This window comes from Phalacrocorax aristotelis, chromosome 6, assembly GCF_949628215.1.
Source record: "Phalacrocorax aristotelis chromosome 6, bGulAri2.1, whole genome shotgun sequence".
Taxonomy (NCBI): domain Eukaryota; kingdom Metazoa; phylum Chordata; class Aves; order Suliformes; family Phalacrocoracidae; genus Phalacrocorax; species Phalacrocorax aristotelis.
In genome coordinates, this window is record NC_134281.1 from 37,272,903 (window position 1) to 37,286,166 (window position 13,264).

Sequence of the window (13,264 nt, forward strand, 5' to 3'; positions counted from 1 at the left end):
ATAAGTGCTGGTCTGTCAGTTTGCCCTTAACAAATTGATGAGGCTTACAAATAGATTTGGCAGTGGGGGTTGGGGTGGGGAAATGGTAAATGAGTAAATGGAAGGATATAACATATGAGTTATCAAAACATTGGTTCTCACAAATTCTTTGACAATTTTCTAGATAAAGGAAATGCAATTTATCTATACCACAGAAAAGCCCGTTGCGTGTCCCTCAAAATACTGGCTTAGATTAAACAAAAGCAGAGTACCTGAACAGTACACCTGAAATTTAGGTTGGATGAGGACTGCCCCAAAAAGGAGCTAACAGCTTGTAATGAAAGGAAAAGTGCCAGGCTGGGAGTGTCACTAGTCACAGTATTTAAGGGTAAGCGTTGGGACTGTTCCTATCTGCAGGTTAGTTAACAATTTCGGTACAGAAGACTGGCATATATGCTAATACGTTTGGGGATATCATTACTATAAAGCACATCAAAATGCAGTACAAGCAGATGATGCTGAAGATGAAAATAATCTGAAAGGAAGTAACACAAAGAATTAATCGCACAATTAATTCTGACAGTGACTTCCTGGTACTTTGGTGAAAAGATACTACAACTTCCAAATTTATGAGAGTAGTTAAATTAGATAAATTAACATGTTTTAATGTAGGAGAGAGGGGGAGAAGACTAAAAATCTACAAAGAAAAAAGGACAGATGAAGGATTTTATAAAATGGCACATATAAAGGTTACTTGCCAGTTATGGCAAAAAGGATGCATTTAAAGTACCTATTTTCTCCTTGGTCTAAGTTTAAGGCTGCTTTTAAGAACTATTTTCTTCTTAAAAGATTTTCCAGAACAGAATAAACCACAATTTAGTCTTTTTGAACACAAACAACTTTGAAACCAGCTCATTTGTCAGTGGGAAAAACTGGACAAGATGCAGCTGGGCTGAGGATTAGCAGAAAAAGTAGGAGTAACCTTTGCAACAGAAACTAAAGGAATGAAAAACCTACTACTACTACTACTACTACTACTATTAAACCACACACATCATCAAAATTGTTACTATTTCCTAATCCTCTAAAAGATATTATTTCCTTTAGTTTAAATAAAATTAAAACAAGCTATAAACAAACTGTAAACTGTGTCCCTTTAATTGAATACATATTAAAATGTAAGTACAGAGCCACACTGACAAGCCTATTCATTTCAGTGGAGTTAAACCTTTTTCTTACAGCTGAAGATCTTGCTTTAGTAGTAGTGGTGTGACAACAATTTAATAACATTTCTTGTAGGCAGCTTTCTATTAAGAAAGTTTCACGCTAGCTTAGCACAAAATGTAAGCAACAATTTACTTCATTACTTCTTTCCATTTCAATCAGATGTGCTGGATACTTCAAATGGTTTCAGATTTCTTCCTTATTATTTTATACTTTTATTTACATTTGTGTTGTGTAAAATAAAACACAGTAAAATTAAAGGAGCCCAATCTATGTTCAGTATTCCTTAAATTTTATACAATTAGGACAGGCATGTTTTCACAGGACTTCTACAAACTATCATCCCTGCGTAAATCTTTACTTTAGACACTAGCCTCTGATTAACACCAAATGTTTTTTGAAAATTAGAAGATTCTACATATAATGAATTTCCCTTATCTGTCATGGTAGTATATCTTCAAAGTAGTCTACCAGATTATTTAAACATGAACTCCCATGCCTCAATCATTCCAGGTATTTGCAGGGAAATATATACTTTTTTGAGTCTTCCCATTTCATTCAGGTTTTCCTTGATTTTCTTAAAAATCTAGTAATAAGGTTCTTAGCACTCTTTTGATGCAACAGGGTCATGTGATGAAAAGGGGGGGAGGGAAGAGTTACAGAATAGAATCAAAGAAAAAAGTTAATTTCAAAGATTGTAATAAAACTATTACTGAGTTATGCCAGACATTCAACTATTTGTTCTCTATTAGTTCAAAATCTGTATTAACAGATCAGCTAGAATATTCTCCAGGCCTCCCCTACGGCTTGGCTTTGCAACATTCTCTGTGTGCACACTTCAAAAAGCCTAGGAATAAAAAGGGCAATTACAGTATGAATCCATTTTTTAAATAAAACACCACCGAAGTCCAATTTAGGTAAGCACTGTGCTGTTTAGGTTCTTTTGGTCACAAGCCAAGAGAGCTGAAAATGAAGTTCAACCATCAAGCTGGGAGATCCATGATTTTTCTTGTTTAGATACGTTGCTGACTGGCTCCGAAGAGATGCTGCACTGGCTCTACACCCTGGGGTTACTTTTTTGTTGACTTCCCGCCACCCCCTTCCCCTTTTTAACTATAACTGAAGATTTAAAAACACAACAAAACTGGGATGACTGACTGTACACAAAGTACTTGCACTTATATTTTATCCCAGAGTTTCATAAGCTGACAGAAAGGCAAATGAACTTAAAAATTGATACGTTTTAAGAGAAAATCATTACAAATGGGTTATTTATGCTCTCATACCTGTTTAAACAGTTGAAGATTAACAGCAGTTTCCAGGAACTGCTTAGTACTGCTGGAACGATGCTTCACAAAACTATTCTCACAGAAAGTTATAGGCTCTCCCTAAAAAATTCAAACAGAAAAAGTTAAATGGTAACTAAAGTATACAAATATGCCAATTTATTTAAAATTCTTCATTATGAATTTATTTTTTCTTAATAGTCAATACACACAAATATTCCCTTTCAAGCAATCTTGATAAGCATGCATCCCATTAAACAGATGTAGACAACAACAAAAAAGCCCCAAATCTTTATACAATATTTAAACAATTCTCAAAATACATGTTGCAATCGAACCTCTAGTTTATGAGGACAGTCTACAAAATACGCAAGGATAAAGTAAGTGGTTTACCATTGGTTCATGTTACCTTTATAGCACTCTTCATTAAAAATTTCAAGGAAGTGGTTCAATTTTGAGGAAGAACAGGTCCACTGCTTCAAATAATTTAACATACATTATTGTTCTTGATTACTCTGATTCCCCAGCATGCTAAACCAGCGATACTAGTAAACCAAAACTCAAATTCAGTCCAAAAACATGTACCTGCACCAAATTATTTTTAGGTTTATTCTACCAAAACGTAAGATTGATAAATATACTGCTGGTTTAAAAGGAAATTATTGAAATAAACATCTATTTTATTTTTACGCAAAACAAAAGCTACTAATTTGTTGGAACATTGCTATGGAGAAAGTCTAAACAGATGAGATCAACATTTAATAACATAAAATGTATATACCCGCCATGGGAAAAGCGCATAGCCTGAAGTTACCAAAAAACCCTCCACCAAAACACTTTGATGATGAAAGAAGATAAACAAGTATTCATTGAAAATTGTTCTTTGAAAAAATTATTACTGAAAACAGCACTTATTTTAAAATAAAATATATTAATAAGATTATTTATAAGCCATCAAATTGACTCCTATGTTACTCCTTATTTTAATTAAAATTTGCTATCTTCAGTGTGTGCACAGACCACGGGACAGTTCTGATGAGCATTCTCTCCAACTCTGTTATTCTTGTCAATGCTTTGTGATAAATACTTGAAGCTGTTTGACTTAACTGAATAGGTACATTACAAAGTTTGGGTAGTGATCAAGGTGCATGATCTGGTTTCATCATAAAGCCAAAAGGCCTCTCACCCAAGTTTACAAAATCAAAATAATTACTAGGTTAGAAACAATTACTGAAGGTCTCAAAGACAGAAAATTTGGAATCCAACAAAATGCCACACCCAGATCTACCACAGAATATTTTACTACCCAAAAGCTACAAATACAGTGCAATCCCAAAACAGAATAAAAGACAACTCAGCCATTCAAAAGAAAAAAGATCAAAGGCAGCTGCTGTATTGATCTTCACAATACCTCCGTTAGCCACTTTAAAGACAAATTTATTCATGCCCATGATCACCACAGTTTTCTGCTCCTAGGCCTGTTAAACTTTAACTACAGATGCTACTTCACGCGTCTTCCTATCGTTCTGGCTGATTCTGCAGTTATGTACTTCCAGAATATCACAAACTGTTTTCTGCATGTGACCTAGGTGAGCTTGGTGGAGTAGCTCTAAATAATTTTCAACTCCTCTTTACAACTTGCACTTCATTTTTAAATGGTTCAAATATGATCCAAGGAAATGTTCCAGTGAAAACTCTGTGATGTCATTTTAAAATCCTATTCTTACACTATCAAAAGCTTCCCTCTTTTTAAGTCTCTCTTTTATGAGGTCCAATTCTACTCAGCAAAGTACTTAAGTTCATGTCTGTTTTTAGGTTTTACAACCTTAGTTCTTTAGGGGAACCTCTGATTTTATAAAAGAAATCTCACTGGAAGAGGTAGAAGCTATACCTTTACCTAAAATAACCCTTCCCCTTTCACAGGATAGCTGGAATGCTGTCATATGAACCCATCTCAGTACAATATGTCGATCAAGTCTCCAGAGCACCCAAGTTACTCCATCTACTTGGAGTCCTTAGTTCCAAGATAACTGGTGAACACTGTACACTTGCAGGGCACGCTGGATCTGCCAAATAGCTTGAAATGTTAGTAGTACTTTAAATAGCACTGCCTTCCTGACCCACTATGCATTAGCTTATTCTTGAGCTCCCAAAGACTCTTGTCTTAAGAAGATGACCCCAAGCTACTTAGCAAATTCAAAGTGCATCAAAACAAATGAAATAGTCTCCAGTGAGATATGGTGGTACAAGAGACAGTGTTCCTGAGGGCAGAGCCTCTTCTCAGTTCTGTCATTCTTCCAAAAAAATTTCAAGGCAGCAAATTATGACAACTTCTTATTTTTATCTATATGTTAGTACTTGTGGTTGTTGTTGTTACACAAATAAATGATTTCTGGAAATACAGAGGCTTTGTGGAAGTGCAGAACTGACTAGATGATGGCTCATGATATACTATGAAACATTAAATTTAGGACCAAAGAGAGAAAATAGTATTTTAAAAATATTCTATTTAGAAGAATAAAAACTAAGCTGTGTCTCCACTGCTACTTTCCCAATTGTCTTGGGAAAGATGAAAAAGGAGGGGTTATCTCCCAGCAGAATAGAAAACAGGCATGCTTGCTCTCCCTTTCACATCAGCCTGGGAAGAGAGAGCAAGCAGTCAGATAGTTTTACCTGATGGCGCTTCTCCCGCTGGAGCCATGTAACAGAATGCCAGGAAATGGTAGTTCAACACACATTTCTAGTGCATGGCTGTAATATTTTCCTAAATACTTTCCTTTAATCACTGGATGCTTCAGACACTTAGTAAGCACTCATGCATTTGTGCGTCTGTTCTCTTATCAGTACGGTGCAGAGATGGAATAACCAAAGCTATTCCTTAGCTGAAAATTTATTTAGATCTATAAAGAGTTCACATCCAAAAGTCGTCTATGCTATTTGAACCTACTGATAGCAAGGTTGCTTTAAAAATTGTAGTAGGTTTAAAGCTCCTACCTGTTCAGCACATGAAAATGAGAAAAATCTGTTGAAACCTGTAGAAATTCCACACTGAAGTTTTCTCAGGGTAACTGCTGTAACTTTACTGAAATTGCATTAAATAATACAATTAATTCTTAGCTCTTTTAATTGCTCAAGGCTCTGAACAACTAAATTGTTTTCCAATAAAACTTTTACAAATCTTCAAGATTATTACTGTAACCACAAAGCCTTTTGAAGTGCTATTTAAAAAATAAATTATTGAATCAATATACACAGAAATAGCTCTAGGAATTTTCATAGATAAAGCTTATAACATTCTCATTTCTGCAAATACACAACCAGGTACGTTTAGAAAATGAGTTTTGAAGGAATGCTCCACTGATATTTAACTACTAGACCATCAAATGGCCCCTGTCGTATTGATCTACAATGTACTTTCAAAACAAATTCGATCAAAACCCAGTGGGGACTCTATACTGAAAAGTAGACGGCTAATACTCAGACCAACAATCTATGCCCAAACAAGATATCTGTCCTTTTAACAACAGTTGCTATAGAATTTTCTTCCCCTTTCATGGCTTGCCACACACAGCAGGAATTTCTTACTCTAAGCTACATTCACATTTTAAGCAAGCTATTTATACAGACCTCGATGAAACATGAAAACAGTGACCTAAAACAGCATGATCATTTTAAAAGGAAAAATAATCTAGATTAAAAGGTACGTTTGTGCTTTCTAAATCTAGTGCTAGTTAACTTGAACAAGAAGTACAAACATTTTAATTCTTTATTTCAGAAAACATTCATATCTCTCTATCATGAGATGACTCATACCAACTATTTGTACTATTGCTGTAATTACTACCATTTCATATGATAGCTCTCACTTATTAAATGAAGAGTATAAGGTAGGTAGGTATGGGCATAGCTTCTTTGGGTTTGTACCATTTATTAAAAAAAACCCACACACACGCAAAAAACATTAAACACCATTTTGGTTTTGATATTAAAATTCCTCTGTTAAAAATACAGGAAGTACAAAGCTGAAAGTTCAGCCGTTGTCATGACATTCGGAGATGAAGGCCAGGGGATAACTGAGTATGACCTACGATTCTACTCAGGAAGGTGCCATTTAAAATTACAAACAAATTTCTGCAAAATGTGCAAATTTCTTGCAACCTATGGTCACAATTAAAACCTACAACAACTCCTATTAATACAATATTTATATTCAATAAAGGACTACTACAGTCCTTAAGAAAAATTAAACAAAATGGTTTTCAACATGTAAAATAAAATTCTTATGAAATTCACAATAAATAGTCATAATAGATATTACAGAGGGTGGTTCTGGGTTTAAACACAAACTATGGTCTGGCATTTCATTACTCTGTTTCTATACTCTTTAAGCCTAACTCTTGGGGGAAAGGTAAACAAGTCAATGCCCATTTCAAGAGATACCTGTCCTCAAAACGCTTCATTCTGAAACTCAATTTTAAGCTATCATTACTCAAGCATTCTCAAGTAATTCAGGTGCATTCTGAATCTTAAAAGATCTAAGTTTTCCTAATACAACATTTATTTGCAATATTTTGCTTTATTGTATATTGAATACAATACCTGCATCTGATGGAGAGCCAATGTCAACACTTAAAATAGTGTCAGTATTGGCCCAAAGCACTCCAGTGAGCATTCAATTAAAGTGAGGTCTGACAGGTTGGGCTATCTTCAAGCTGGAAGTTATCTCAGCACCCCTGGCGTGCTGATGAGACCATGAACTCCTACTGCTGAGCATTCCAGAGCAAGCCATTAGCCTTTGCTCTTCATTTCTGATGAGTGATGTTACAACCACCGTAACTTAAAACAAAGTTTATTTCTTTTGTTGTAACATCAAGAGCTTTGAGGACAACTTTCCCAAAAAAGGTGATTTTTTTCAACTACTTAAATTTTTGTTAGCTAATTCTTGAAGAAAAGCCATTTTTTCAAAGTTTTTGTTGCTTATATTCCATAATATTTAATAGATTCCATAAAGAGGATTTTTAAATTTGAAATATGTTTTAAATAAATTTGTCTTGCCATGATGAACTACCTCTTTTTAAAAAAGAATTCTTAAAAATCACACCTATATATCCACTTGATGTTTGCTGCCTAAGAACACACAGCTTTTCTGCTTTGCTTATTTTCCTGATGATGTTAAAATTAATCGCTATCATGGTGAATAATTTTATACTCATTATTTTTCTGCTTCTTCCTCATTCCCTTACCTACTTTTCCCTTTCTAGACCTAGATTGTCAGTGGGAATATTGCCCATTTAAGAATTCTTTATATCATATAGTCTTTTATTAACTGACCATACTGTATATGATTAATGGAAAAAAATTACTAGTCTTTGCTTTCATTTGCAAGTTTTGCACAAGTACATGTGTAAGGCCTGTCTTCCCTAGCCACCACAGAGTTGTTGAAATGTTTGACCAGCGTGGCTCTTATCTGATTAAGGCAGGATGCCAAAAAATTACCCATGAAGAATGTGTCAAGTAAAATAGCTAGAAAAAAACCACAACGTTGCACATACACTGACTGACCAAATGACACAAACTGCCCAACTGTAATCTTTGTATCTTAGTCACACCTATGCACGCAATTCTGAAACATGGGGCGTGCAATCTTGTTCCACAATAAATTCCCAAATGCTGGACTACCTGAAGAAAACAGGAGCCACAAAATGTTCAAGGCTAAGTTCTGACCACCCAAAGTAAACATAATTTGGATTTGTATATGAATTTACATGGTATAAGAAGCACTTATGTCACAACACTGATCTCTGCAATGCCTCAGAAGGGTTAGACTCTTGTGATCAAAACTGTTTGTCACCGCTGACGTTGCAGACCGCAGATGCTAACTGGGTGAGTACAACCACGCACTGACCACTTGCCCTTCCATATGCCAGGGCTCCTTAGAGACAAACAGTGTGAATGGCCTCATCGCCACTGCTGTAGGTCTGCACTGCTGGACACACATCACACTCCTGCCCCTCAAAGTCCATGCACCTTACCCTACCAAAATGGATTGCAGTCCTCTACATGAATGGGACTATATACAAAAACATCCTAATTCACTATTTTACTGATGACAATTTTCTTCTGGATTATTTTTCGGTCATTTATCAAATAATAGTGAAGCAAATAAAGACAAAAATCTGTTTGTTTTTTTTTTTTCTCTCTTCCCTAACAAAATTTTGGAACCGTGGTAAGATAGTAAAAGAAGTTATTATAAGGAATTGTTTCAACCATCCCCATCTACCATGCAGTAGCTGGATTCCTCCTGAATCAAACTAAAGCAGAAAATGAGCTCCAGCTACTCATGGGTATTCAGAATTCAACACCAGACTAAAATAAGAACCACAATAAAGCTAGAAATGCATACTGTGTGGATGTCAGGTCCTTAGCACCAACTGTACTGTCTTGTTCTACAGATCCACTCTTATTAAGCAAGTTTGCTAATGTAAAGTGTAGCATATTATAAAAATACTTTTGGCAGTTCTATCAATTTGACTGATTTCTTTAATTCAGTATCCTGATTAAATCAGAAAAAACAACTATTTCCACTTTTCTTGGAAACTTTTACTGGATTAAGGTTTTTTTTATCATTTATTACACACACACAAAAATGATCACCTTTATCTATTACATGTCACATTTCCTGTCTGTATTAGAGTAGTCAAATTTTCCATATGGTCTTTTGGAGTCCCATGAACTCCTTCCAACACCCCTGAAGCTTCCCATTTTCCCTTTCACCAATCACTTTTTTTCCAATAATTGCTAGACGTTTGTTCAAGACATATTGCTATACTGAGGAGAATCTGTCCTGTGCTGAAAACAAACAGTTGCACAGAACGAGTGTTCAGTGTGATGAACAGCGTTTGGAATGAAGAGAAGTGTTGGATGAGTACAGACACTATCAAAGCTGTTCTTTACTCAGAGTGAATATTAATGACAGTTGTTTCATGTTTCAAGCTAAAATCATACAGAACACAGAGTTGCAAGGAAAATAGTTCACTTAAACATATTTTTCAACTTAGAAGCAATCGATAACTATCCAAACACATTCTTCTACTTTCCATCAGGATGTTTGCAATCCTAAAAATGGTAACCCAAAACCTCTTAGTTCTTGATTCTGAAAGTGAAAGCTTATTTATAGCAAAAGTATTTCAAATCTATATAGGAAATATTCTCATTTACGTACGCCCCCTACGAATTTTCTCCATGAATACTACTTGAGCTCCTGAAAGAATGTAAATGAAGTCCACAGCTACAGTTTAGATTTCCCTATTAGATCTAGCACCATAGACTCCACAACAAAGGGGTGTATTTTTTTTGCAAAAACAATTCACAAGTTTTGAGACACCTGACAAGTTGTCCTGAAACAGTCAAAATTTCTTCACCGAAAGGGTTGTCAAGCATTGGAACAGGCTGCCCTGGGAATGGGTTGAGTCACCATCCCTGTTGGTATTTAAAAGATGTGTAGATGTGGTGCCTAGGGACATGGTTAGTGGTGGATGTGGCAGTGCTAGGTTAAGAGTTGGACTTGATAATCTTAAAAGGTCTTTTCCAATCTAAACAATTCTATGATTCCATAAATGTGATGGGATTTTTTGACCTTCCCAATTCACAATGCATTAAACTGAGTTCAGAAGGCTCATGTAAAATGAGCTGAACAATCATGGGATGACAACTCTTAGTTTCTACTAATCCAGCGCAAATTCAGCTTCTAATAGATTTTTCTATTGCAACAAAAATCAGTAAAATACTAAAATTAGTGAAAACAATGTGAACACAGGTCAAAATAACAGGGTTTGGTTTTTTGGTTTGGGTTTTGTTTTGTTTTTTAAACACGCTTGGGGTTTTTTTATACGCTTTGTCTTTGGACAAGTTGATGCCAATCCAAGATATGTTGGTATTTGCCAGCAGACTTCTGCCTGTTAAGATATTCTGAAATAATATATCTCAAAAAAAAAAAAACAACACACCACCAAAAAAATCAACCAAATGAAAAAACATCCCATCAGGCCACAATAGTTTCATAAATATCTTCTCTTACATGCTATCAGTGGAGCCAACCCCACCCCCACCCACTTCCATCCCACTCCCCAGAAAAAAAAAAAAAAAAGGCAGAAAGAAAGACTGCAAAGGTCACTTTGACAAATGTTTGCCAGTTGAAATGAGGCATGGTGCACGCCTTCCAATACAGTGCAAATGTAGATATCTCAGATATGCCAACAGATAAACTGAAATAAAATGGAAATCAGTTTTTAGGAAGGCTCATTTCAACAGAGATGCTAACCAGAATGCTAAAGAACTTGCACATTCAATTCAACAAACTTACCAAAACAAAGGACTGACTGGAGCCTATTTCTGGTCAGAACAGAGGTAAGGATATCAACCACACTGACGTCATTCTGTTTGCATATATCGAATGTAGATAAAGATACTTTTTGACTTAACAGCTCTTACTTCAAGCTGCCGTGAGCTGATACAGACCAGTGTCCTCACCTTTAGACTAAGGGACAAATTAGATAACCCCTCCTGAAGCGATGTCAGATAATGCCACTGGAATAAATGACAACTATCTGTTTTGTTGGAATTATTTGTTTTAATGAATCTAGTACTGTGTTGAGCTCTAGCAATTTTGAAAACAGGTACAGTCATTTCAATATAGTATGCAAACTGGCTTTCCACATCATAATGACATAAAACTATAATGACTGCTGAACGCAAATACTTGAACTAAACCTTAAACATTACTTCAGTTCTGCATGGGTTACTCCTAACCTCAAGAAAACTGTTATCATTGGCACAGACAGCTAACTTGTAAAACACTCAGGACAAAAAAGACTACCTGTAAGAAATCCACTTGGGTAGAAGGAAAACCCTGCCATACTGAATTTTAATGTTTCCTCCAGGAAAAGGCCTCATCTGGAATTAATAATGATCCTATCCATTTCCATCAAGAACTACCACATAGTTCCTTACCAAACAACAGAATACACCACCCTCCTTGCCCCCAAACAAGCATCCACCCATGCACCCACACATCCACCAGCAGTTTTACAAACTTGACACCTCAAGCAAGGATGATTTTCTCCTATCAAATCTCAATAAATATCTGAATCCATCAGACTGCCAGATATCGTATCCTCAGCATCTGATTCAGCCAATGTCACCTCAATGCATTTTATCAAGTGGAACTACTATCAGTTGTTTGCAAATATCATAGGAAAAGAATCTGGACTGACAGATGAAATGAATCTCTAATTTGTTTCTGATAAATTATTTTATATCTAGTAGGCTCAATACGTGCCACCCTCATAAACCAGAAAGGATGAGAGCCCATAACGCATTAATCTACCCAGTACTAGAAAAACACCAGAAAAACAAATTTTGAAGTTCTGATGGGATGGAACAGATTTTCTTTTCTCCTAACTTCTCAGTGGAATCAAGATAAGTGTGTAATAGAATAGATGCACGTTTGACTCATATCTGGTGTCTGCTAGGAAATAAAAAGCTTCTGGCCTCAAACACAGTCTCTGGACTGGTACAGTGAAAAATGATGGAGTCTGAAAGGCACAACCTCTTCAGTTCTTCATTACATTAACCCAGGTGAGCTGTGTGTAAGTAGCTTCATTAATACAATTTGATTTTAAACTAAGTAAATTATAAAAGGAATACAAGTAAGAAAGAAAAATACTCATCCAAGTCAGTTTTTTTCAGTACATCTCACCATTAGGAGGAGGTAGTGTCTTCTAAATTGCCAACATATCCTTACATAAGTAAGATTTAAACCATTTTCTTGGAAATATTTCAGACTGGGATAAAACATTTCATATTTTCTTTGCAAGGAATTAGACTGTATTCTTATAAATTATGGAAGGGAAAAAAAAAAAAAAAGAGAAGAAAAAGCCTTACTGGTTTGTATCTTAGTGCATCTCTGTAGGATCCAAACAGTGCTGCCTGTGCCCGAAGAAAGGCCTTGGCTACTCCATCACCCGTAGCTGTAGACTGCTTTTTCAGTTTATTTTTCAAGGCCGAGACCTGCATGACAGAGTGGAACAGTTAAATTAACACCTCAGAAATTGGTACAGCGAGGTATGAACCCAATCAGCAGGCAAACCATGGTGTCTACAGGTCATCCAAAAATTCATCCTCCTCCTTGATAGCTTATCTTTTTAACTGCAAAGAGCACCTGCTGGTCTGTTAATTGAAATGAAAGCAGGGGATGATGGTAGAGTGCTAATGCAAATTGGTTTATGCTCGCTTTTTTTCCCAAGGCCTCTTGACATAAATAAGCTTAATTATTTTACAGTAAACTGTATGAGAGCCACTTTTCTGCAGATTTTTTTTTCTCTCAATCATAACATGTACCTCTTTGTTTTTAATGAAGACAGCTAGATATTTTTTTATTTATACTATGAAGGCTTATTTTTAAGGACTCTTAATGGTCACTTACTATTCAGTTTTAGGGATTTTTTTTTAAATCAAATTACTATCTTACATCATTTCTCCTGCATCATGGGAGTAGCTGCTACCACTGTCAAATAGTTGAGAAAAGTTTGTGTAAATTCAGTGACACATTGTCTTTAGAATTGTCCTAAAGACAAAACATGTGAAAAGGGAAAAAAACTAAGAATAATTCCTATGAGGCACCTATAGTTTAAAAAAATAGTTCTTATTTTAGTGCTTTACTTTTTTTTTTTTTTTAAGGAGGTCTTTTCTTACTTGGCAAACAGCAATCACTGATT

The 13,264-nt window shown here is 35.5% G+C and overlaps 1 protein-coding gene across 4 annotated transcripts in view; it reads right to left on the reverse strand.

Annotated features, from left to right (window-relative positions):
* The window catches only part of DENND1B (DENN domain containing 1B), a 169,885-nt gene that overhangs the window by 30,728 nt on the left and 125,893 nt on the right, over positions 1-13,264 (reverse strand). For all 4 annotated transcript variants that reach the window (XM_075097220.1, XM_075097222.1, XM_075097221.1 and 1 more), the window contains 2 exons: positions 12,432-12,557; positions 2,490-2,591 (listed from right to left, as the gene is read on the reverse strand). In XM_075097220.1, the coding sequence (XP_074953321.1) occupies positions 2,490-2,591; positions 12,432-12,557 (228 nt within the window). The remainder of the gene's footprint in view (positions 1-2,489; positions 2,592-12,431; positions 12,558-13,264) is intronic.